At 46.7% G+C, this 26817-nt stretch overlaps 1 protein-coding gene across 16 annotated transcripts in view; it reads left to right on the top strand.

Moving 5' to 3' along the window:
- LOC139565738 (liprin-alpha-2-like) overlaps positions 1–26817 on the top strand; it is a 298291-nt gene that overhangs the window by 198732 nt on the left and 72742 nt on the right. For all 16 annotated transcript variants that reach the window (XR_011672963.1, XR_011672964.1, XR_011672961.1 and 13 more), the window contains 3 exons: positions 15697–15798; positions 22927–23091; positions 24274–24348. Coding sequence is in view for 5 of the 16 variants with exons in the window: in XM_071386250.1 (XP_071242351.1) it covers positions 15697–15798; positions 22927–23091; positions 24274–24348 (342 nt within the window). In the remaining 11 variants the exon portion in view is untranslated. The remainder of the gene's footprint in view (positions 1–15696; positions 15799–22926; positions 23092–24273; positions 24349–26817) is intronic.

Raw genomic sequence — 26817 nt, 5'->3', positions numbered from 1 at the left:
TGGTGCTGGTTAGTCTGTGTAAGGTGCTCAAGCAGTAAACATTTATAGATGGCTCTTACCATGCATACTGTAGAAATAGAGCTTGACATTACTTGAGCGTGGTCCAACTGCATATGCAACGTTTCATAGTATTAGAATTGTGTTTTATTTGAACCTTTATTTAACTAGGCTAGACAGTTAAGAACAAATTCTTATTTACAATGACGGCCTACACCGGCCAAACCCGGACAACGCTGTGGGACTCCCAATCACGGCGGTAACCAGGGTGTCTGTAGTGATGCCTCTAGCACTGAGATGCTGTGTCTTAGACCGCTGAACCAGGGTGTCTGTAGTGATGCCTCTAGCACTGAGATGCTGTGTCTTAGACCGCTGAACCAGGGTGTCTGTAGTGACGCCTCTAGCACTGAGATGCTGTGTCTTAGACCGCTGAACCAGGGTGTCTGTAGTGATGCCTCTAGCACTGAGATGTTGTGTCTTAGACCGCTGAACCAGGGTGTCTGTAGTGATGCCTCTAGCACTGAGATGCTGTGTCTTAGACCGCTGAACCAGGGTGTCTGTAGTGATGCCTCTAGCACTGAGATGCTGTGTCTTAGACCGCTGCGCCACTCGGGAGCCCGATTATAAACTGGGTGGTTCGAGTCCTGAATGCTGATTGGCTGACAGCCGTGGTATATCAGACCGTATACCCTGGGTATGACAAAACATGTATTTTTACTGCTCTAATTACGTTGGTAACCAGTTTATAATAGCAATAAGGCACCTCGGGAGTTTGTGATATATGGCCAATATACCACATCTCTTTGTGCCTTATTGCTTAAGTGTCTCATTAGAGCAACAGATGCAACCAGTATGTAGGGTAAAACTGTGTATTATAATGATCTACTCCTCTCACAATGGATTATACACACATGTTGATTATGCCTCCACATGTTGGGCTATGAGTAATAAACGGATAGCTAACTTTGGTACACTGTTTGGATTTAGGGCAAAATACTGTAGCCCGCATAATAATCAACGAAATAATTCCCTGATTGAAACAGGTTGTATATAACGTTGGCTATGTTGGGATATGATGAAAAACAGATGGATAGATAACTTTTGGCTATGTTGGGATATGATGAAAAACACATGGATAGAGAACTTTGGCTATGTTGGGATATGATGAAAAACACATGGATAGAGAACTTTGTTACACAATGAGTAGTTTCAAAATCCTCTTGGAGTAGAAAACCACCTGATGACTTGATTTGGGGACAGTGAATAATGTGGCGTTTGAGTGCCTCTCTCTCGCCACAGCCAGCTACAAGCCGATATCCCTACTCCCCATGGTAGAATCCCCTCCGAGAAATCAATTGTCTGTTTTTTCTTAAGTCTCACGGAGGCACTTTAGTTTTTCTATGTCTATAACCATTACTTTCAGTTGACTTATTTTGTGCTCCCGATCTCTGATGATTCTTCAATTCAGTCTTTTTAGTGTCACTTTCCCCAGTTGAATGCAAGAAGAAAAGCCATGCCTCTAATCACTCCTTTGGCCAGCCATCCAGAACTCAACGAAGTAGAGAGATGGGTTTTCAGTGGCCTCTTAGACCCAGGCACCTGGTGCAGGAGAGAGGGAGAGGCTAGACAGAAGTAGAGAGATGGGTTTTCAGTGGCCTCTTAGACCCAGGCACCTGGTGCAGGAGAGAGGGAGAGGCTAGACAGAAGTAGAGAGATGGGTTTTCAGTGGCCTCTTAGACCCAGGCACCTGGTGCAGGAGAGAGGGAGAGGCTAGACAGAAGAAGAGAGGGGGCAAAGGGTTAAGAGAGTACAAATCCCTCATTTCATTTCTGCTGCCTTTTCCAGTCAATCGTCCAAACCGCCGCATCAAGACAAGGAATTACCACTTATACCGTCTTGGCTAGAAGAGCGAGAGAGACACACACAGAGCTATCATCTCATCTCAAAGACTCATTGCAGGTGAAATGATCCCAGTTGAAAGGAAGGAATATGGATGTTGTAAACACATTGTAATGTGCTATTGATCTATATGATGTCCTTTCTAACTGCCAAAAAGTCTCTTGAGGTCTTTGGAGAGTGCAGCTCGTGCAGTCTGTTCTCCTGTTGTATGTCCTCCTTTACACTCTTCTTGTTGTGAAATCTCAGTCATACTTCAGTGTGTTCTCAGATGTACAAACAGCCCGTCAGTGTTTGGATGTCCATGGCTAGTTCCCAAGAACGTTATCTGTGGAATAAGGTGATGGAATCATCAATGCTTGCCCAGAATCCCTCTCTCTAATCTATTTCGACGGAGCACCGTTCAAATCCCACAAGATGAATGATGCTTTTAGAGTGTGGAAACTCGCCCACGTGAGAGTCTCTGTTGCCTTGTTATCAGAGTCCAAACTAAATTGACACGGCGGACTCAGTCCCGATTAAGGCTCACTTTGAAGCAGAGCTCCACGGCCCACATTTATCAGCCGACACAGTCCTGCCTTCCGCCCAGCGCCTCCCACTTCCCTGAGCTCTACTCCAGCCGTGTTTGTGGAACAGATTGATCGCTATCCAGAGAGAGGATTTCACACTTTTGTTTTATCGTCCCCCGTGGATAAAGGTACGGCCGAGCCGCCGCCACCACCTAGCCCCATCATATCTCTCCCCAGAACATAAAGACACCAGCTGGCTGGGGGTACACAGAATACAAACCCTTTCTCTCCATACTGAGATGGGTTCCCATCAAGCAACAGTGAAACTCCCCACATGTTGATATAAAAGCCCAGACTGGAGCATCGCTGACAAGCCAGGCAGACCTGTACATGTTTCCATTTGATATGAGAGTAGAGACAGTGAACTCCAGGGAGGGATGGTGAGGCATCCATGAGGGAATGAGTGAGAGAAAGAGGAGAGAGAGAGAGACTTGCTAGCAGTGATGCCCAAATGAGAGCTTCCGAGTGTGTGTGGCGACATGGAGATAGGCCTGCATGAGTACCTCCACCACCTCCCGGATGAATGTAAATATACCATAATCCCATGCAGGCTGCCATCTTTAGGACAGGTGAGCTGAGGGTGAGAAGACAGGGAGCTCTCAGCTATGAACATCATTCTATCTATCACCCCCCTCTACCCTCTTCCATGCAAGATGAAAGTAATTCCAGGCAGGAATACGGCCCTGATACAGTGCCTTCGGAACGTATTCAGACCCCTTGACCTTTTCAACATTTTGTTACGTTACAGCCGTATTCTCAAATTGATGAATAAAAATAATTTCCCTCACAATCTACACACAATTGTCCATAATGACAAAGCAAAAACAGTATTTTTTACATTTTACCTGATTTATAAAAAATCACTTTACATAAGTATTCAGACCCTTTAATCAGTACTTTGTTGAAGCATCTTTGTCAGTGATTACAGCCTTGAGTCTTCTTGGGTATGACGCTACAAGCTTGGCACATCTTCTCCCATTCTTCTCTGCAGATCTTCTCAAGCTTTGTCAGGTTGGATGGGGGGCGTTGCTGCACAGCTATTTTCAGGTCTCTCCAGAGATGTTCGATCTGGTTCAAGTCCGGGCTCTGGCTGGGCCACTCAATGACATTCAGAGACTTGTCCTGAAGCCACTCCTGCATTATCTTGGCAGGACCACATTATTACTATGTGCTTAGGGTCGTTGTCCTTTTGGAAGGTGAACCTTCGCCCCAGTCTGAGGTTCTGAGCTCTCTGGAGCAGGTTTTCATCAAGGATCTCTCTGTACTTTGCTCTGTTCATCTTTGCCTCGATCCTGACTAGTCTCCCAGTCCCTGATGCTGAAAAACATCTCCACAGCATGATGCTGCCACCATCATGCTTCACCGTAGGGATGGTGCCAGGTTTCCTCCAGATGTGACACTTGGCATCTAGGCCAAAGAGTTCAATCTTGGTTTCATCAGACCAGATAATCTTGTTTCTCATGGTCTTTTGGAAAACTCCAAGTGGGCTGTCATGTGCCTTTTTACTGAAGAGTGGCTTCCGTCACTCTACCATAAAGGCCTGATTGGTGGAGTGCTGTAGAGATGGTTGTCCTTCTGGAAGGTTCTCCCACCTCCACAGAGGAACTCTAGAGCTCTGTCAGAGTGACCATCGGGTCCTTGGTCACCTCCCTGACCAAGACCCTTCTCCCCCGATTGCTCAGTTCTAGGAAGAGTCTTGGTCAGGCAGGTGAGAGTCGGTCAGAGTCTTCATTTAAGAATGAAGGAGGCCACTGTGTTCTTCGGGACCTTCAATGCTGCAGAATTATTTACTCCCCAGATCGGTGCCTCAACACAATCCTGTCTCGGAGCTCTACGGGCAATTCCTTCCACCTCATGGTTTTTACTCTGACATGCACTGTCAACTGTGGGACCTTATATAGACAGGTGTGTGCCTTTCTAAATCATGTCCAATCAATTGAATTTACCACAGATGGACTCCAAGCAAGTTGTAGAAACATCTCAAGGATGATTAATGGAAACAGGATGCACTTGAGCTCAATTTTGAGTCTCATAGCAAAGGGTCTGAATACTTAAGTAAATAAGGTATTTCTGTTTTTATTTTTAATTCATTTGCAAAAATTTCTAAAAACATGTTTTTGCTTTATCATTATGGGCTATTGTGTGTTAGATTGCCGAGGATTTTTTAGAATAAGGCTGTAACGTAACAAAATGTGGAAAAAGTCAAGGGGTCTGAATACTTTCCGAAGGCACTGTATGTCTATTGGAGAGCTGTGGCCCCTCTGCCTATGTGCCTTGGTTGTTGTGTGTCTCCTCCAGTGCATTGCCTCTTCATCGGTAATGGATGATGAGTGGGCTGACATTTGTTAAGTTGTTTTGTTACAAATGGCTAGCGACCATGTTTTCACTGCCTCGCTGGCTGCTCATACTTATCTGGTCTAAATAAGAAACGCATGACACATTACGTCTGGCAAAGAGAGGAAATATCCTCTGTCCTCACTGGACTATAAAGTTGTGATGTGGTTAGGAATGTGCGTTGATGCCAATGGATGATTTGTTTTTCTTCCCATTTTGTCCCTGACCTTTTAAAGATGTACAGTCTATCAACGTGACAAATAAGACGATTCTAGTGGGAATACAAGCAACTATTTGTTTAGTGAGCGAAAGCAAACTTAATACAAACATATTGTACTTCTAGAAGTAGACTGTGTGTCTTGTGGATGAGCTGCCGGTCTTGGAGCCTCATTTTCATTCTCCTCATGAAACCTAAATCCTCCATGGTTTATACGTCTCTGTGACTTGTCTGCCCTGACCTTGGCCTCCTCTGAGGCTCCCCTCTCATCTAATGTGGAAGGGGAGAATGCTTTTCCTGGCCAGTGCTGACAGCATGTGTTGCTCTTTGACTGTGCTGCGGTACAGCCTGCTGTAACAGGTAGCCCCGCCTGCGAACTTCAACACCTGTGTCTGCCCTCACCCTGTCTCTGGGGGTAGTAGGAGGGAGAGATAGCAATATTCAATGTGAAATCATTGTGTATCATGTTGGGCCTTCCAGACATGCTGGTTACAGTCCAGTACATGTTATACAGGGGGGCCCAGTACATGTTATACAGGGGGCCCCATCCCCTGGCACCTGCCCCTACATACCCACAGAGGAGGGGCCCATGACAGTGGCTCTCTGGTCAGCCAAGCAGGGGGGATTTGGTCTGAGGATATCAGAATTAGTTATTAGGGATGTGACAGGTAGTAAATCGCAGGGCTGTAATTTCCTCCACTCAGATTTATAGCCCGTCCCCCAAGGGACGTCTACAGTACAGCAACAACCCCTTTTAGCTCTCAAACCAAAGGTCATTGTAAATCACACACACACACACACCCTCCAGCCCCCCAGTCCACTATGTTGGCCTGCTCAGTCCCAGGCTTCTGGCTCCTGACACTGGGAGAATAGGCCTGGGGTGGGGGTGGAGGGGTTGCCATTGCAGGCCTTTGTCAGGTCTCTGTGGCTGGTGATTGATGTGCCAGCTTGTCTTTCTCTCTAACGTGTACATCTCCGTCCTTTAACCGTCATTCCTCACTCAGGTGGGCCTGCTTCACATGTAGCAGGCCTGGGAACATGGGAATGACTGGTCCTCTGGGACTCGTCTATCAAATCTTCTGATCTATAGTGATGAGGCATCCTGTCAAACACAACAGAGACATAGAAATATAATCCCTAGACTTGAAAAGGGAATCCCCATTCTAGGTATTCTATTTCGATGAGAGTCTTATTGAGTCCCAGAAGGACTGGATCTCTGTGTGAAATCAAAATGCTGCTGCTCATATTGCTTAATTTCCCAATTAATATTGGAAGTCATGCTGTTTGAAAGCTGCTCAGAGAGTATCCCATTACGAATCTCGTCACGGTCAATCTGCCTGCATAAAATCATTACACCACATAGCTGAGTGAATTCTAGCGATTCCCTGCTTTCATGGCCTGGTTCATTAAGTCACTAGTTAATTGTGAATGACTAATTTGTGGTGAGCTGATTATGCACTAATGACTGACCTACGGGCATTATTGTATACAGTATACAGTACCAGTCAAAAGTTTGGACACACCTACTCATTCAAGGGTTTTTCTTTATTTTACTATTTTCTACATTGTAGAATAATAGTGAAGACATAACAACTATGAAATAACACATATGGAATCATGTAGTAACCAAAAAATTCTTAAACAAATCAAAATATATGTTATATTTGAGATTCTTCAAATTGTTACCCTTGACTTGATGACAGCTTTGCACACTCTTGGAATTCTGTCAACCAGCTTCATGAGGTAGTGAGTAGGTGTGTTCAAACTTTTGACTGGTACAGTATCCCCAACACATCTGAACCAGGACATATAGTGTATAATTCTGATGCTGAAAGACAGAAGGAACCATCTCTTGAGTACCACAGTATAATGGGTTTTCTTTATGGTGTCCTATTGTTATATTTGTACAGGAAGCACTGAACCATAATCTACTGTCTGTATCATTAGTTAGTCCCAGTACGTCATTCAATGCAGATATTCTGTTCACCATGGATTCTGTTGTAGTAAATTATGAGCATGTAGTTGTTCAGCTAGAACAGATTTAACATCTTACCACCTATAAGGAAATGCAGTAGTCTTCTTATTGCGATGTTATCTGGTATCCTGATGTGGCTTTTGTACCAGACTATTGTCTATTCTGTACATTACTTTTCTGGGAATCAGTTCAAATGATGAGCCCAAAATTCCAAAAGAATCATGCTTCACGAGACTGTTGTGAAACGTAGTGGTTTAGCCTTGTTATATATAACAACTTGTTATATATACCGTGTAGTTGTTTAGGTTCATACAGCTGCTGTTTCTCAGAATTCATTTGTTGTTACAGGAGCAGAAGAGATGCATCATTGAAAAACCCATTTTGAAAATCACAAGTGAATGGGAGTAGTTGTATCGTTATGCGTGTCTCCTATGCACAGTGCAGCCATAGATCTGTGAGGGTTCATTCTCCTATGCACACTGCAGCCATAGATCTGTGAGGGCTCATTCTCCTATGCACAGTGCAGCCATAGATCTGTGAGGGTTCATTCTCCTATGCACACTGCAGCCATAGATCTGTGAGGGTTCATTCTCCTATGCACACTGCAGCCATAGATCTGTGAGGGTTCATTCTCCTATGCACACTGCAGCCATAGATCTGTGAGGGCTCATTCTCCTATGCACACTGCAGCCATAGATCTGTGAGGGTTCATTCTCCTATGCACACTGCAGCCATAGATCTGTGAGGGTTCATTCTCCTATGCACACTGCAGCTATAGATCTGTGAGGGTTCATGAACTGTGCTCAGTGCTTATACAGATTACCTTCTTGAATATTTAAAGGTGAGGAAATGAGCCTGAAATGAGCCTGCTCGTTGGGCTGAAACTCATTGTGCTGTGGGGCATCCTCTGGGACACCCCTGGGTATTCTCTCTGGCTGCCTGGCTGGCTGGTCAACCGATGCTGGCCCAGGTGTCCACTTAACTGGCTTCTCATTGACCAAGGGCTGCCCTTACAGAATCATCTCTGCATCCCTACTGTTTCAGCTGTAGCTGTAAGCCTTAGTCTTGGAAACTTAAAGTACAGGATGAATGAATGTATCCTGTACTTAGATTTTTGCCCATGTGAATGTCTATATTGATATACCCATACAGAGTTACAGGTTACAGTCGGGTTTTTATTTTGTCTAGTAAAGGAGGAGATGATAGGAGATGTACAGTACAAACACTGTACCGGATGGATATATGTGCCTCTTTCTCTCCGAGCTATCTCTGAAAGGTAGATAGTGAGAACATTGTCTTCATCGTATATTTATAAGCTGGGTGATTCTCATGAAACCTGTTTTACCATGGCAGTAGCAAATTGAGTTTGAAAACCATGATGCATCTTCAACAATCAATCTATCATTCAAAGGCTGCCCTGTCCTCTCTCATAGTAGATTAGGTGCTGTACATATAACAGCAGAGATATTGAAATATTGAAGAGATAGTCGAGCAGTGTGATAAAACCAGCTGTACTATATGGAGATACTGTAGTTCCTGATAAGTAAAGTATGTGTACACATCTTTGAGATCACACAAACAAGGGTTTGGGATTTTGTCTTAATGTCTTGTTCAACGCCTGGGTGGTTCCCACAATCCTCTCTGATCGACATAATTAAAGTTGTGATGTGTATAACAATAGCTCCCTTCTCAACTCAGAGTTTGTTGTTCCTACGGCTCGCAGAATTTGTTTGTTTTTTCAGAGAAAAGGGCGTCTGGAGGTAATTTAATCTGTTTGTCTCATCTTTAAGATTCTGCTAGGGTTCGGAAGTTACCTGTTGTAAGTCGATTTTTCAACACCCTCTCTCTCTTCTTGAAGACTCCTTCTGGCGTGCCCACGGGGGTATTGAAGTATTTCCCATCGTTTCCAGCACTCGTTTTACAATACCTCTCCATATTCAACACATTGCCTTGTATTGAAGCCTGTGAATCATGATCCACTGGTGCCTCTTCAAATGACTGATGCCGTATACTTTGGGCCTTGTTTTAGTCTAGTAGCATAAGCCTCCCTCTCCTGAGCTGAATGTCAAACGCACTCACAGACGCACATAGGCTGTCTTTGGATCACACACCCCATGAGGAAACTCCCAGTGTTCCTCCGTTTCCTGTCTAAACTGACGTGCTCCTCATCTCCTCCAGTCGTTTCAATTAGAGCTTCACCGCCGAGGGATGGGCCTGACATACTGTAGTCATTATAGGCTCGTCGCTCAGGTAATGAGAGGAGAGGGAGCAGTATACACGACTGGGTCCACTTCCTGGATGGAGTTAGTTCTATTGAGGGGCATTTTTAAAAGCTCCCCTCAGTTTTTCTGCTCTCTTGGCCTGACCGGGACAAACTGTTGGAGCTAACTATATAATTGGGACCATGAGTTTTTCCTGTCAGGGAAATACTTTATACTGCACATAACTCATTAAGTAATCCATCTTATGAAGTAAACCCTCTACCTTAACTCCCCTGTTCCCCCTCCTACAGCCTAATTTAGAACAGCAAGGCTCACACTGTCTTGATGCTAATCTCGTCTCCCACAGACTCACACCTCTGAAGTACAGACTGAGACAGCGTTCGTTCTGATCAACACCTCCCAATTATCACTTACGGCAGCTTGTCGGGGGCCTTTGGTGGCGCAGGAGTACAGCCGAGCTGCGTTTGAGCTGCGTTTGAGCAGCACACAGAGGCCCCTAACATCCTCTTCTCAGGACCTCTCTCTTGCTTACTGGGCCCCCTATGCCCCTGGTTTTGGCCCCCATTAAACTGTACACTTTTAGAATGAAGGGTGACTTGAGGAACCCTGGAGTTCCTCAAGGAATCATTGCAGTCAATGCGTTCATATTTTCATCTTTGGTTGGTTGAGAGTTCTTGGAGGAACCATTTAATATTTCAATGTGGCGCGTGCGGAGCACTTTGAATTTATATCGCCATTGGATTTGTTGCGCTGCCAGACTCAGAAGATATGTGGTTTTAGGCGATGGCTACATGGGTTAGACTGTACGATGAAAGCCATGCCTCCAATAAGCTACACCTTCTATCTTCTGATAGGCTGCTGCTGCTACAATAAATATTTTTAAAGTTCCAAATTTAACCCCTCCCAACACAAAAAGGTTGAACCTTTACACAGAGATTCTTCAAATAACCTTTTCAGAGGGCTTCCTCAAGGAACCTTTTTGACCTGAAAAGGTTCCCTTACAGTGGCAATCATTTGAACCGCAAAAGGTTCTTCAAGGCTCCTTAACGTCTAAGAGTGTACTGGATATAGGTAGCTAGATGAGAGGTGGTTCCCACTGGATCTGTGCTTGTATAACCACAGCAGATGTTGAAGGTCTCTGTAAGTGAAGCAGAAAGATTGCGAGCGAGCGTGTGCATCCCTGTACACTCAGGGGCTTTGCACTCTCTTTCACCTATCTCTCCATCTCCGTCTCTCTATGCCAGTGGGCTACTTTGGTATCTGGACACTTCTGGATGAGTTGCTTCCAATGAGAGGCGAAATCACAAAGTGAACAAGCTCATTATTGTCTTAACAACCCCTATGCTCTCCGTCTCTCTCTCTGTCTCTCTCTCTGTCTCTCTCTCTCTCTGTCTCTCTCTCTCTCTGTCTCTCTCTCTCTCTCTCTCTCTCTCTCTCTCTCTCTCTCTCTCTCTCTCTCTCTCTCTCTCTCTCTCTCTCTCTCTCTCTCTCTCTCTCTCAACCCAGTGGTTATCCTTCACATGCCCATTCATTCCTTCACTTCACCTAGCAGTTCTATGTTATTTATGAGGCCAAGGCCGTTTCCTGGGAATAGATTATCACCGTTCTACATTACTTACTGGAGTGGATTGAGACACATTGTTTGTGGAAAAACGGTAGGAACATTAGAAATAGTTTTTGCTTTATGATAGTTGAAATACAATGTTCCGCTCTGCCTGACATGCGTAATGGAGACGAACATGTTTAAATCACCAAACTAAAAACTAAACAGTGTAATCTTCACTTTGATGACACAGTGAGTCACCATATGTGGCCGGGGACAGAAAACAACTCCAGGATATTGAATATAAATGTAAACCATGATTAGCAGAATAACTAGTTTAAATGACTCTGTATTACACCTGTATTACACCGGTATAACTATATCAGTATCTACTGTACAACCGTGACCTACATTACAATCGCTAGATATAAACAACGAATACATCAGCTAGTTTGGTCCTAAAGTGTTATCTTGGTAGTTTGATGAGCGTTGCCTGTGTAAGCCGTGTGACTTTCCCCCCACCTTTTCGCTTTCCTTGCAATCCGTGTGATGGTTTGGATGCGAGACCATGCCATTAATTAAATAGTGTGAGGGTGTGATCAGTCGAGAAAACACCCATTCAGGCCCACATACCCACAATGTACTGCTGCTTTCTGAAGAGTGTATTACAGATGAGCTGTGTTCGAATACCCATACTAACATACTGTATACTACATAATGAGTATATACTACATACTATGTACTATTAGGGTGTGTTCGTAAATTCAATCTGGAGTGCCAGAGTGCGCTCAGAGTGTGCTTTGTGCGTTCGTAAATTTAGAGCTTAGTCAGATTGTCCTTTCGTTGATTCAGAGTGTTTCGCTCTCGGTGCATTCACAGCACACACTGGCAGTCAAGCACCCAAGCTAACTTTGGCTATCTTGCTAGCTACTTCCATACACAAATGAGAGAACACCTCGCTCTGACCATTTTCCTCGCCCAACAAGAGCTGGTTAGACTTTTTTCATGTTATCCAGAGCGTTGGTGACTAACTGTGCTGCTGGCAACAATTGAATTACACTTTTTTTGCCGATGTTTACTGACACCGGCCATTTTCAACAGGTGTTGAGTGTTCGTAAAGTCATCATTTATTCTGCGCTCTGGCACACTCAGACGAGAGTGCTCTGAAATTGGAGTAGATAACCAGAATTAACAATGTCAATTGAAACGTACAACGACTATACAACTTAGCTAAGAATGATGTGAATAATCAAGTCAATAAACGTTGGGTAGTTAGTTAGTTCATATACTGCCTGGCAAGTTTGATGTATTAGTAGCCAACTAACATTAGGTAACTAGCTAACATACCGGTACATACTGCTGTAATGCTATGCGGTTCGTAAGGATAGTGTAGCTAACATACCGGTACATATTGCTGTAATGCTATGCGGTTCAAATGGATAGTGTAGCTAACATACCGGTACATACTGCTGTAATGCTATGCGGTTCAAATGGATAGTGTAGCTAACATACCGGTACATATTGCTGTAATGCTATGCGGTTCGTAAGGATAGTGTAGCTAACATACCGGTACATACTACTGCTGTAATGCTTTGCGGTTCGTAAGGATAGTGTAGCTAACATACCGGTACATACTGCTGTAATGCTACTATGCGGTTCGTAAGGATAGTGTAGCTAACATACCGGTACATATTGCTGTAATGGTATGCAGTTCGTAAGGATAGTGTAGCTAACATACCGGTACATACTGCTGTAATGCTATGCGGTTCATAAGGATAGTGTAGCTAACATACCGGTACATATTGCTGTAATGGTATGCAGTTCGTAAGGATAGTGTAGCTAACATACCGGTACATACTGCTGTAATGCTATGCGGTTCGTAAGGATAGTGTAGCTAACATACCGGTACATACTGCTGTAATGCTATTCGCTTCGTAAGGATAGTGTAGCTAACATACCGGTACATACTGCTGTAATGGTATGCGGTTTGTAAGGATAGTGTAGCTAACATACCGGTACATATTGCTGTAATGGTATGCAGTTCGTAAGGATAGCATAGCTAATAAATTGTCAGTCAACGTAACTTATTTGAAAAGTCATGACTTTATTACATTGCTCAACATTTTCTTAACATGCAGACTTCGGCTGCATATTTTCTGCCATTTTATTCAAATCTGATAACGTTGTGAAGCCACACATATTTTCTGAAGAATTGCATTGTGGGCCCTAAAAGCACGGAAATACTGTACACTGCTTGTATACTGCTTGTATACAACTTTTGGCATACTAACTATATCCATACTATGACCAATAAACATACTATATACTCAATTCACATCACAAATACTACGGTTTGTGTGGTTAGTATGAGTATTCAAACACAGCTATGGAGTTTGTGTGGATGGGCAATTTATTGGACGTTTTTGAAGTCTGCTCTTTTTTAATGGTGCTTTTCTTTAGTGCTTCCAATGGCAATCCTTCTCTGGGCTGGCAGTGTTGGCCTTTAGGGAGAGGCAGTGTTTAATAAAAACATGTCAGCACCCTGTGGACCTGATCATTTCCCTCTTCATTTTGAAGGAGGGATTTGGGTGAGATAGCTGGTTTAACAGCTCAGCCAGTTAGAACTGGAGTGAGTGTGTGTGTGTGTGTGTGTGTGTGTGTGTGTGTGTGTGTGTGTGTGTGTGTGTGTGTGTGTGTGTGTGTGTGTGTGTGTGTGTGTGTGTGTGTGTGTGTGTGTGTGTGTGTGTGTGTGTGTGTGTGTGTCAGAACTTGTACTGTACCCCACAGCCTTTTCTCCACCTGCCGCGGTTCTGTTCGGCCACCCGAGCAGAAGTCAGTGTGTGTTCGTCAAGGCGGGCGGACACATAAACATGAAACTGCTACCTCTCTCTGCTCTCTCAGTGATTTGTTGCACTAGGGGAAACATGGTAGCATTTAGTCAAAAATAAATGTTTCTCTGACAATGGCTGTACTTTGTTGACATAACTTTTAAGTTTTAAGCTCAGAACTCTAAAATGTCCGGTACTTGAAGGATGTTGTATATTGAGATGGAGCAGAGGGATATGGTCATGTGGTGTTTTTTCTGGCCCTTGAGCCTGTCTGTTTCATTGACCCTGAAGGACAACTTGGAGAAACAACGTAACTAAAGAATGTGCAGTTATATCAAGAAATAGATTTAGGAAAATACCAATATGCCAACATGCAATTTCATATCTGAAGGACTTTATAGAGTCCAATACAATACCCAGCAATAATTAGAGGGCCAGTGCAGCACAGGAGTAAGAAAAATCTATGCATCTTAATGTGGTCTCATTGTCATTGAAGGGCAAGTTACATGCTCCCAATTCCCCCATCTCTAAACACACAGGCACAAAGGCACATACGCACACACGCACACACGCACACACGCACACACACACACACACACACACACACACACACACACACACACACACACACACACACACACACACACACACACACACACACACCTTCCACTTCTTCATCACCGGCCTCTGAGCCCAGCCTCATGTTTGTTGATCGTCCGCTTGTTATTGACTTCTCAACTCACCTTGGAATCAAATCAAAACTTCAACCCCTCCTGCCACTCAAAAAGGCCCACAGCAGACACTCGTTTGCATGTTTTATCTCCTCTACCTGGCCACTGTGCCCATCTTAAAGACCTGTCAGCTCCCAATGTGTTAATTTATGACAGGCTGAAGGTTTAAGTCATGTCGATGTCAGTCATTCTGTCAAGGTTGTTTACCTAAATGTACCAACACCAGAGAATACAGTAGAGTCTAGACATCACTTAGGGTGAGTGAGTAACAAAGTAGCACAGAAAATGGTTAGAGCAGCCCACACTTCCCCCGCAGTCTCCCCGGCCAGAGAGAGGGTTTTTGGGATAATGACGGGTCATATGGGGGACCTGTGGAGCTCGGTCCTGCGGCGGTAATTGGCCCGTTGGTTCTGTGGCATTTAAATCCAGCCGTCAATTATCCATCTGCTGAGAGACGGATGGACGGGCACAGGCAGTTAGTAGAGAGAGACAGCATGCAGAGCTAAAGCTATCAGATAACACACACATCTATTCTGACTCCGTAAGGTTAGAGTTCAGGCACTCCTGCTTCAGTAGTCTGGATACCTGCTGTGTTATTGTTGTTGTTATATGACAGCATCTCATTAAGGAATACTTACAGAAGTTAGTTTGTGGCCAATTTATCTGTACAGGAGCATTATTGTTCTCTTTATTGATTGACTGAAATACGGACTCCCATCTTATTTCATAGGGCGTTACACTGACCAGTGGACAGTGACTGCCTTCCATGCTTGGCTTGTAATGCTAGCCTGTGCAGTGGTTCTGCCACCACACTTCTTTTTGCTTTGTGCTGACAGTACAGTACAGTAGTCATGCTTAAGTCCACTATGGCTGGCCCGGTGCCACTATGGCTGGCCCGGTGCCCACCACTGTTGTTGTTGGTGGTGGTGGTGGTGGTGGTGGTAGTCGTCTGGAAAGACATCGTCAAAGTCTGGGATATCCACAGTAAGATCAGGGAGTCAGTTTGTCTAATTTAGCCTACAGTGCAACCCAATGGGGAAAAGAAACATCAGGAAACCAGAACACCATCAATAACATAAAGGGATCATTGCAAAAGGCTCTTTTCCCTTTGGATTGGGCACGATTAACAGAGTTTTTGAACTATGTCTGTGATCTGTGGGCTAGTCCATTGAGTATGACATGTGAGTGATGGGGTGGAGTTGGGGGGGGCTTGTTTAATGACGGTCTCATATTTCCTAACGATGTTGTGCGGTATGGATGCCAATGACATGGATGTCTTTGTGCGAACTGTTTTCTGGGTTGTGGTGTTGAAGATGAAGATGTATTGTGTGTTCTGGATGGTGTTGTGATGCTGACCTCTATGTTCTGTGTTGTTGCTGTACAGGAGTTTGCAGCCCTGACCAAGGAGCTGAACGTGTGCAGAGAGAACCTTCTGGAGAAGGAGGAGGAGATCTCTGAGCTCAAGGCCGAGAGGAACAACACCAGGGTACGTGGAGAGGAGACACACGAACGTTTGTTTCTGCCCAATTCTAACCTCATACATTGACCTGAACCAGAAAGGCTCAGAGTCTATGGAGATCAACATTGTTTTCATCTGTTGACGCGGTTGACTGGTCATCTGTAACATAGGTCGATGGAACCGAGCGCCTGCATTTCCCCTGGGGACAGATTTGGACCCCATATACATTAGAGCTAACTCTGAATTCCATTTCCGATAATACCATTTCATTAAGCAGAGTAACCAAACACTGCTATTGACAGATAAGGCTGCTCTTTTCCCACCAGGCTGTATAATGGGAGACTCACATAGTCACACTGACTGACTACAAACCACCAGTCTGTATAATGGGAGACTCACATAGTCACACTGACTGACTACAAACCACCAGTCTGTATAATGGGAGACTCACATAGTCACACTGACTGACTACAAACCACCAGTCTGTATAATGGGAGACTCACATAGTCACATTGACTGACTACAAACCACCAGTCTGTATAATGGGAGACTCACATAGTCACACTGACTGACTACAAACCACCAGTCTGTATAATGGGAGACTCACATAGTCACACTGACTGACTACAAACCACCAGTCTGTATAATGGGAGACTCACATAGTCACACTGACTGACTACAAACCACCAGTCTGTATAATGGGAGACTCACATAGTCACACTGACTGACTACAAACCACCAGTCTGTATAATGGGAGACTCACATAGTCACACTGACTGACTGCAAACCACCAGTCTGTATAATGGGAGACTCACATAGTCACACTGACTGACTACAAACCACCAGTCTGTATAATGCGAGACTCACATAGTCACACTGACTGACTACAAACCACCAGTCTGTATAATGGGAGACTCACATAGTCACACTGACTGACTGCAAACCACCAGTCTGTATAATGGGAGACTCACATAGTCACACTGACTGACCGCAAACCACCAGTCTGTATAATGGGAGACTCACATAGTCACACTGACTGACTACAAACCACCAGTCTGTATAATGGGAGACTCACATAGTCACACTGACTGACTACAAACCACCAGTCTGTATAATGGGAGACTCACATAGTCACACTGACTGACTACAAACCACCAGTCTGTATAATGGGAGACTCACATAGTCACACTGACTGACTGCAAACCACCAGTCTGTATAATGGGAGACTCACATAGTCACACTGACTGACTACAAACCACCAGTCTGTATAATGGGAGACTCACATAGTCACACTGACTGACTGCAAACCACCAGTCTGTATAATGGGAGACTCACATAGTCACACTGACTGACTACAAACCACCAGTCTGTATAATGGGAGACTCACATAGTCACACTGACTGACTACAAACCACCAGTCTGTATAATGGGAGACTCACATAGTCACACTGACTGACTGCAAACCACCAGTCTGTATAATGGGAGACTCACATAGTCACACTGACTGACTACAAACCACCAGTCTGTATAATGCGAGACTCACATAGTCACACTGACTGACTACAAACCACCAGTCTGTATAATGGGAGACTCACATAGTCACACTGACTGACTGCAAACCACCAGTCTATATAATGGGAGACTCACATAGTCACACTGACTGACTACAAACCACCAGTCTGTATAATGGGAGACTCACATAGTCACACTGACTGACTGCAAACCACCAGTCTATATAATGGGAGACTCACATAGTCACACTGACTGACTACAAACCACCAGTCTGCCAGAGAGGATTTTAGCACTGCCATTTTAGTAGCCCTGTCACTGCTCTGTCATCTCGCCAGAGAGAGAGAGAGAGAGAGAGAGAGAGAGAGAGAGAGAGAGAGAGAGAGAGAGAGAGAGAGAGAGAGAGAGAGAGAGAGAGAGAGAGAGAGAGAGAGAGAGAGAGAGAGAGAGAGAGAGAGAGAGAGAGAGAGAGAGAGAGAGAGAGAGAGAGAGAGATGGAATTTAGTCTCTCTCTTCATCATCACCTTGAATCCTCTGCAGAGCGATTATGAGGCAGACTTTTAATATATCAGCTTTTTTTGTTGTAAAGGTTTTAAGTTCATAATTAAATATTTGAAGCCAGGTGCATGCAATCAGTGTGTTGGAGGGCTGACAACAGAATAGAGGATGGTGTACCTCTAGGTACCCCTAAACACCGTAAGCTGGATAAGCCATGCAGTGTAGAAGCATGATAAGAGAGAAATTATGAGAGAGAGAGGAGGAGAGGGAGAGGAGGAGGAGAGGGTGTGTGTAGGTGTAGGTTATTGAGAGAGGAGGAGAAGAGGCTGTGTGTAGGTGTAGGTTATTGAGAGAGGAGGAGAGGGTGTGTGTAGGTGTAGGTTATAGAGAGAGGAGAAGGAGAGGGTGTGTGTGTAGGTGTAGGTTATAGAGAGAGGAGGAGAGGGTGTGTGTAGGTTATTGAGAGAGGAGGAGGAGGAGAGGGTGTGTGTAGGTGTAGGTTATTGAGAGAGGAGGAGGAGGAGAGGGTGTGTGTAGGTGTAGGTTATTGAGAGAGGAGGAGGAGAGGGTGTGTGTAGGTTATAGAGAGAGGAGGAGGAGGAGAGGCTGTGTGTAGGTGTAGGTTATTGAGAGAGGAGGAGGAGAGGGTGTGTGTAGGTGTAGGTTATTGAGAGAGGAGGAGAGGGTGTGTGTAGGTGTAGGTTATAGAGAGAGGAGAAGGAGAGGGTGTGTGTGTAGGTGTAGGTTATAGAGAGAGGAGGAGAGGGTGTGTGTAGGTTATTGAGAGAGGAGGAGAGGGTGTGTGTAGGTGTAGGTTATAGAGAGAGGAGGAGGAGGAGAGGGTGTGTGTGTAGGTGTAGGTTATTGAGAGAGGAGGAGAAGAGGCTGTGTGTAGGTGTAGGTTATAGAGAGAGGAGGAGGAGGAGAGGGTGTGTGTAGGTGTAGGTTATAGAGAGAGGAGAAGGAGAGGGTGTGTGTAGGTGTAGGTTATAGAGAGAGGAGGAGGAGAGGGTGTGTGTAGGTGTAGGTTATAGAGAGAGGAGAAGGAGTGGGTGTGTGTAGGTGTGGGTTATAGAGAGAGGAGGAGGAGGAGAGGGTGTGTGTAGGTGTAGGTTATAGAGAGAGGAGGAGGAGGAGAGGGTGTGTGTAGGTGTAGGTTATAGAGAGAGGAGGAGGAGAGGGTGTGTGTAGGTGTAGGTTATAGAGAGAGGAGGAGAGGGTGTGTGTAGGTGTAGGTTATAGAGAGAGGATGAGAGAGTGTGTGTAGGTGTAGGTTATAGAGAGAGGAGGAGAGGGTGTGTGTAGGTGTAGGTTATAGAGAGAGGAGGAGGAGAGGGTGTGTGTAGGTGTAGGTTATAGAGAGAGAAGGAGAAGGAGAGGGTGTGTGTAGGTGTGGGTTATAGAGAGAGGAGGAGGAGGAGAGGGTGTGTGTAGGTTATAGAGAGAGGAGGAGGAGGAGGAGAGGGTGTGTGTAGGTGTAGGTTTTAGAGAGAGGAGGAGGAGGAGAGGGTGTGTGTAGGTGTAGGTTATATAGAGAGAAGGAGAAGGAGAGGGTGTGTGTAGGTGTAGGTTATAGAGAGAGGAGGAGGAGGAGAGGGTGTGTGTAGGTGTAGGTTTTAGAGAGAGGAGGAGGAGGAGAGGGTGTGTGTAGGTGTAGGTTATAGAGAGAGGAGGAGGAGAGAGTGTGTGTAGGTGTAGGTTATAGAGAGAGGAGGAGAGGGTGTGTGTAGGTGTAGGTTATATAGAGAGGAGGAGAGGTTGTGTGTAGGTGTAGGTTATAGAGAGAGGAGGAGGAGAGGGTGTGTGTAGGTGTAGGTTTTAAGGATAGGAGGAGGAGGAGGAGAGGGTATGTGTAGGTTATAGAGCGAGGAGGAGGAGAAAGAGGAGGAGAGGGTGTAGGTTGTAGGTTGCTTGTAATTATTGCTTGTTATTATTCTGGCGGGGCGATGGCTGAGGTAGAGCTGGGGCCAACGTTCAGACTCGGATTGATTAAACGGCAGGGGTTTGGATGTGGGGAGGGAAGGCGGGGGGGGGGGGGGGGGGGGTCAGTCTGCTGGCAGTCCTTCAGACGCTCAAGGAGGGACGGAGAGAAGGAAGGACGGACAGCCCCCTCGAAGCCCTCCAGAACTAGTCCACACCACTCTGTCAGCACCTTCCCTTTCCCCAACGTTTTAAGACAGCAACAGACACAACGGCTCTGTTCCAATGTTGTTTCTAGCATATCATTTAGATTGGAGCAAGGTATTCAGCATGCATTTTAAATGGTATGCTAGTGTGAATTTTGAAACAGAGCCTACAGTATGTTTGTACCATTTGGGCCCCACCCAACATAGCCTCTGCAGTGCCTGATGGGTAGTGTAGTGCAACACTGAATTCCTAGTGAAGTTCTACCAAGTTGAGTGAATATGTGTTTACTTTGAAAATGCGGTTGATGTCTGTATGTGTAATGGTTCTTAATGCCTGGATGACTAAGGGATTACAGTCTGTGGTTTAAGCACAATGCTTGGACGGACTCACAACACCAGAACCCTGCTTAAAGATGGGTTTAGAAGTAAATTACTTCCTTGGTTAAATACTGTGGTGACGCCAGTGTGAAAACTCTCCAAACCATTGGTGAACCACATCATTATGTTATTAATGTGCCACAGCGCGTGGCGACGCCTAGAAGGGGTTGTTTGGCCTAGCGAAGCACAGTCAGGGTTAGAAACAAGGCATTTGGATGTGGAGATGAAGAAAAGGGTCAATGTTTCTCAAAATGGCCAGACAACAAAGCTGAAGTCACTACATGAACCTCTCCTCAGATCACTATCTCAGCGGAGCTTGGCGTATTCCTACCAGGGCAGATAGCATCATCATTAGCAATTAGCTTGCTCGATTAGTTGCTTGTCTGTGAGGCATTTGCATCCCCTCCAAAACACTAGGACTTCACAGGACCAGGTTATGGGCCAACTCTAGATCCCAAAAGCCTAGCTAGTCAGACTAGCACACCCAGACTTCCCTCAGGCCCCCATCCCTCCGCTGTACCTGCGTGACAGAGATCAGAGGACGTTGTTCATCTTTATGGCCCCTGTGTGTCTCTACTCCTCGTCTCTCCTGTTCCCCCTACTCCTCGTCTCTCCTGTTCCCCCTACTCCTCGTCTCTCCTGTTCCCCCTACTCCTCGTCTCTCCTGTTCCCCCTACTCCTCGTCTCTCCTGTTCCCCCTACTCCTCGTCTCTCCTGTTCCCCCTACTCCCCGTCTCTCCTGTTCCCCCTACTCCTCGTCTCTCCTGTTCCCCCTACTCCTCGTCTCTCCTGTTCCCCCTACTCCTCGTCTCTCCTGTTCCCCCTACTTCTCGTCTCTCCTGTTCCCCCTACTCCTCGTCTCTCCTGTTCCCCCTACTCCTCGTCTCTCCTGTTCCCCCTACTCCTCGTCTCTCCTGTTCCCCCTACTCCTTGTCTCTCCTGTTCCCCCTACTCCTCGTCTCTCCTGTTCCCCCTACTCCCCGTCTCTCCTGTTCCCCCTACTCCTCGTCTCTCCTGTTCCCCCTACTCCTCGTCTCTCCTGATCCCCCTACTCCTCGTCTCTCCTGTTCCCCCTACTCCTCGTCTCTCCTGTGCCCCCTACTCCTCGTCTCTCCTGTTCCCCCTACTCCTCGTCTCTCCTGTTCCCCCTACTCCTCGTCTCTCCTGTGCCCCCTACTCCTCGTCTCTCCTGTTCCCCCTACTCCTCGTCTCTCCTGTTCCCCCTACTCCTCGTCTCTCCTGTTCCCCCTACTCCTCGTCTCTCCTGTTCCCCCTACTCCTCGTCTCTCCTGTTCCCCCTACTCCTCGTCTCTCCTGTTCCCCCTACTCCTCGTCTCTCCTGTTCCCCCTACTCCTCGTCTCTCCTGTTCCCCCTACTCCTCATCTCTCCTGTTCCCCCTACTCCTCGTCTCTCCTGTTCCCCCTACTCCCTGTCTCTCCTATGCCCCCTACTCCTCGTCTCTCCTGTTCCCCCTACTCCTCGTCTCTCCTGTTCCCCCTACTCCTCGTCTCTCCTGTTCCCCCTACTCCTCGTCTCTCCTGTTCCCCATACTCCTCGTCTCTCCTGTTCCCCCTACTCCCCGTCTCTCCTGTTCCCCCTACTCCTCGTCTCTCCTGTTCCCCCTACTCCTCGTCTCTCCTGTTCCCCCTACTCCTCGTCTCTCCTGTTCCCCCTACTCCTCGTCTCTCCTGTTCCCCCTACTCCTCATCTCTCCTGTTCCCCCTACTCCTCGTCTCTCCTGTTCCCCCTACTCCTCATCTCTCCTGTTCCCCCTACTCCTCGTCTCTCCTGTTCCCCCTACTCCTCGTCTCTCCTGTTCCCCCTACTCCTCGTCTCTCCTGTTCCCCCTACTCCTCATCTCTCCTGTTCCCCCTACTCCTCGTCTCTCCTGTTCCCCCTACTCCTCGTCTCTCCTGTTCCCCCTACTCCTCATCTCTGTTCCCCCTACTCCTCGTCTCTCCTGTTCCCCCTACTCCTCGTCTCTCCTGTTCCCCCTACTCCTCGTCTCTCCTGTTCCCCCTACTCCCAGTGGACTCATCTCATCCCTGTGTGCTGCTGGAAGTTGACTCCCCTAACTCTGCCTGACCTTGGGACACTTTCCGCTGAGAATGGATTCGGCGCGCCGCCTAGACCACCCCAGGACAGTAACAACATTAGCGTCTATTTTGTGTGCAGTCCAGAGACTTTTCATTGGTTTTGAGTGCCTTTATTTGAGTGCCATAATTGATTTTCGTATGTCTCGTGTTATTCCACTGAAGGTTTATTCTTCTCCTTCTCCCCCCCCCCCGACCAAAAGTTGGAAAATTAAATTAAATGACCAAGTTGAGAAGATCTGGTTGGTTACTTTGATTTCTTTTCATTGCGGTTAATCAGGGTGGATATAAATAATGTATTTTGAGAATCACACGAAGAGCAGTAACCTTGTGTTGGTGCAATAGAGTCCAGTAGTCAGGCCACTACATGTTGACATTTACAATCATATCACTACATCTTCTCTGGTGCCAGGATAATTGATGATGCAGACGATAACAGTAATAGCATCGATGATGATGTCCATGCAGATGTGACAGATAGCCTTTATGATGATGATGATGATGATGATTATAATAGCACTCATTTCTGTCCCTTTGTCTGTCTCTATAGTTGCTTCTGGAGCATCTGGAGTGCCTGGTGTCCAGGCATGAGCGGTCACTACGTATGACCGTGGTCAAGCGGCAGGCCCAGTCCCCCTCAGGCGTGTCCAGTGAGGTGGAGGTCCTCAAAGCGCTCAAGTCCCTGTTCGAGCACCACAAAGCTCTAGACGAGAAGGTAAGACCATACATTAGACATGTCGTCTATAGAATCTGCATGCACGGTGGCTATTCTTCTTTGCTGACTGGAAGAATGGATTATAAGCGCGGATAGAGATTCTTCAATTGATTGTACAGTATATTTGACTGATGACAGGATGGAGAGGCATTGCAAACGTAGTGCCATCCTGGTATTGAATATTCTTTGTTTTGGCATAAGTCACCACCACAGCCACCCACCCTCCCACTGGCCCCAGCCTCTGCTCTGCCTCAGGCCTGTTGATTGATGGCCTCAGCCCTCTGTCAAATGTCACGCCGGCTACTGTAATCTATTCTACCCTCCACAACAGACCCTATCATTTATAATGCGTCTCTCCTGGCCGCTGGACTAGGGAATAAAATCCGTTTTTGATTCACGGGATGTTTTCTGCCCTGCGACGATCTGTCTGTGTGTTGCTGGGCTGTCTGGAGGAGGGGAGGGAGGGGGGATGACTGCCCTGTAATCCAGGCTAGGAGCCTCCTCAGAGATGCCTTGATCCTAGCGGGCCACAGCCCCGGCCATGGAGCACCACAGAGCTCACCAGTAATTGCTCCATCAGTAGCATGACAAATACCTGAACATGGTACATAGAGGAAGGCAGAGTCAGTCATACATTCACCCCCTTTGAGGAGAGGGGAGGAGGGGAGAGGAGGAGGGATGGGGAGGAGGGGAGAGGCGGAGGGATGGGGAGGAGGGGAGAGGAGGAGGGATGGGGAGGAGGGGAGAGGAGGAGGGATGGGGAGGAGGGATGGGGAGGGGAGAGGAGGAGGGATGGGGAGGAGGGATGGGGAGGAGGGGAGAAGAGGAGGGAGAGAAAGCTGCGATAAAGGCGGATACTCCTGGACAGAAGCTCAGGCCTGGCTTCAAGGCCAAGACAAAGTGTTACTGTTGGGCTGAAGGCTGAGGGAGAGAGGGAAGAGCTGCTTGGTCTCTCCTGGGAACAAGGTATATCATGTTAACCCCGGGCTGAGGTGGGATGGTGGGGAGAGATGAATAGGCATATCTCACTGTTGTCTCCAACACTATCCATTCTATTTATCTGAGCGCTCAAAACCACACATCTACTGCCATTAACTGCTGGAGCAGAGCTCCATGGTAAGGTCCTACCAGAGGTTGTGTACAGTTACCCACTCATGGCGGGTTGTGTTTTGTTTTCCTCAGGTGAGGGAGAGACTGCGGGTGTCGCTAGAGAGGGTCTCTGCATTGGAGGAGGAGCTAACATCAGCCAACCAGGAGGTGAGAAACGTGTCACAGCATCATTTCCACAGGCGCGCTGACTGAGACGTCTGTTCTATTCATTTCATCAGCCTTAGACAGGAATTTGTTCATGTTTTAGTCAACTTTCAAAGTAGTTTGATGTTGACAGTTCTACTTAGGAGGACTTCTATTCAGGGGCTAGTCATTCTGTCTTAAGATGGAGTGTGATGGGGTGAAGTATGGCGTTGACAGATGAGAGCTGGCCCGTGGCGTTAGCAGGGTGGCGTAACGCCTCTGCCCCCCATTCTCTCTCTGCCAGTCTCTGCCAGGGCAGATGGTCATGTTCCAGCTGAGAGGAGCCCTCCGCCTGACGCTCTACCGGAGCCAAATTAACCACTCTGCACTGCCAGAGGGAGGGAGGGAGAGAGTGGGGGAGAGAGAGAGAGTGGGAGAGTGTGGGAGAGAGGAAGGAAAGGGGGGAGAGAGGTAAGCGTCAGTGAACGAGGGAGGAAATGAGATGAAAGAAGGAGCATGAGAGGTACAGTAGTCAGAAATAGGAAGAGAGAAAGATAATGGTGGAAGACATGGGCAGTGAGGGAGTGAGAGGTAGGGAGAGAGATGCTAAAGGGGGTGGGAAAATATAGATACAGGAGGAGAGAGTGCATGGAAGGAGCTGTGATTAAACAGCTGCTCTACCTGCATCAGAACTGCCTCCAGTCTGTAATGAGCTGTGGACGGGGGTGGCTGATCAAAGCACAACTGACACGGCCAGGAAGGGATAAGGGGGACAGGGCGGGAGAGAGAGGGGGAGAGGGAGGGCGAGAGAGAGAGAGAGATTTTAAAATGCTGCTCTACCAGCCAAACAGGCCTTAGGAGGTGAGATGAAACCCTGGTCCAAGACTGATCTGCCCCAGCTATAGAAAACAAGTAAAGCTAGAGATGCAGTGAGGGGATGAGAGGAGTGAGATGGCGATATCTTTCACTTTGAGTTAGCCTAGTTAACCAGACTGATGACCGCTCCTGTATCCGTGTAGTGAATCATTTATGTAAGCTCGCGAGATCAGGCAGGTTGTATGAGGCTACGTTTGAGCCATAGACATGCAGTGTAAAGTGCATCTCATTCGCTTAACCAAGTACAGTGTTACGCCTCAACAGATATTTTACTGAGTCGAGACAAAGGTCTTTATTTGATGAAATAGTGTGACTATACTTCATTTGACTAGAGTGGATACATGGTTAACTTTCTGCTGAGTCATGGTGAGACAGTCATCTGAGTGAGTGGGTGTTGAGGGCCGGTGATGGAGGCTGTGGTTAAATAAGCACTGCTGAATAGAAACGTCCACACTTCCACACGTCAGAGCCTCCGGGGAGGACGTTGGGTTCCAGTGGCTGCCTGCACCAGCTCCAGACTGTTAATTGATTTGGGATGGAGATCTGCCTCGAGTCGCCCTCCTCTGGGGCTCCAATCTGCAGATAACACCACCTGCAATCCTGGAGCCTCCCATAGGGAGCTGCACTGCCTGATGACATAGATGACCTTCGACCTCCCAGTCTCAGGTGTTTAAGTGGTCCAGATTTGACCTCTCAGTCTCAGGTGTTTAAGTGTTCCAGATTTGACCTCTCAGGCTCAGGTTTTTAAGTGTTCCAAATTTGACCTCTCAGTCTCAGGTGTTTAAGTGTTCCAGATTTGACTTCTATTGTGCGTACTCTCTCAGAGCTGATTTCTTTATGATGTTTCAATTTAGAGTTAAATAAATAGTGCAATTGTTTTTAATACAGACCCGGCTCACATAAATGGAATGGGGGTAGATTCTGTGTCCCGTCGGTATGAATGAATGAGGAGACAGGCGCAGCAGTGCGTAATAGTTTTTTATATTATATCCAAATTACGGCGTGCCGTGTAAAGGCACGGGGACGAAGACCAAACAAACACGTAACAAAAACACCGTGTTGAAACCCAAACAAAAGAGCGAGGAGTACCTCGAATAAATAACACAAGCGCACAATGATTAACACACGGGACGAGACCCGTAATCAGCTGCACAATCCACAAGGGCACGAAAGCCAAAACACACAGCACAGGTACTCAAACGAACCAACGGACATTGTAACAATAATCGACAGGACAATGGTAAACCAAGGACACACGTATACAATTACTAATCAGTGGGAATAGGGGCCAGGTGTGCGTAATGAAAGTTCCGGAGGGATCCGTGACATTCTGTAGAATGTGTCAGGAGGTTGATAAATTCCCCGCGAAACCTCTGGGGCCTCTGGGCTTGGTCCACCGCCAAGGGACCAATCCAACCTGCGTAAGATCCTACAAAGGCTGTTGTGTGAGAGAGAGACTGAAACCTCTGGGGCCTCTGGGCTTGGTCCACCGCCAAGGGACCAATCCAACCTGCGTAAGATCCTACAAAGGCTGTTGTGTGAGAGAGAGACTGAAACCTCTGTTACTTTATGTTATCCGGTCTCTCTTATTCATTTCCTGGTTGGAATTCTAGAGGG

Source organism: Salvelinus alpinus, chromosome 37, assembly GCF_045679555.1.
Source record: "Salvelinus alpinus chromosome 37, SLU_Salpinus.1, whole genome shotgun sequence".
Lineage (NCBI taxonomy): Eukaryota > Metazoa > Chordata > Actinopteri > Salmoniformes > Salmonidae > Salvelinus > Salvelinus alpinus.
This window is presented reverse-complemented; position numbering and strand designations above follow the sequence as displayed.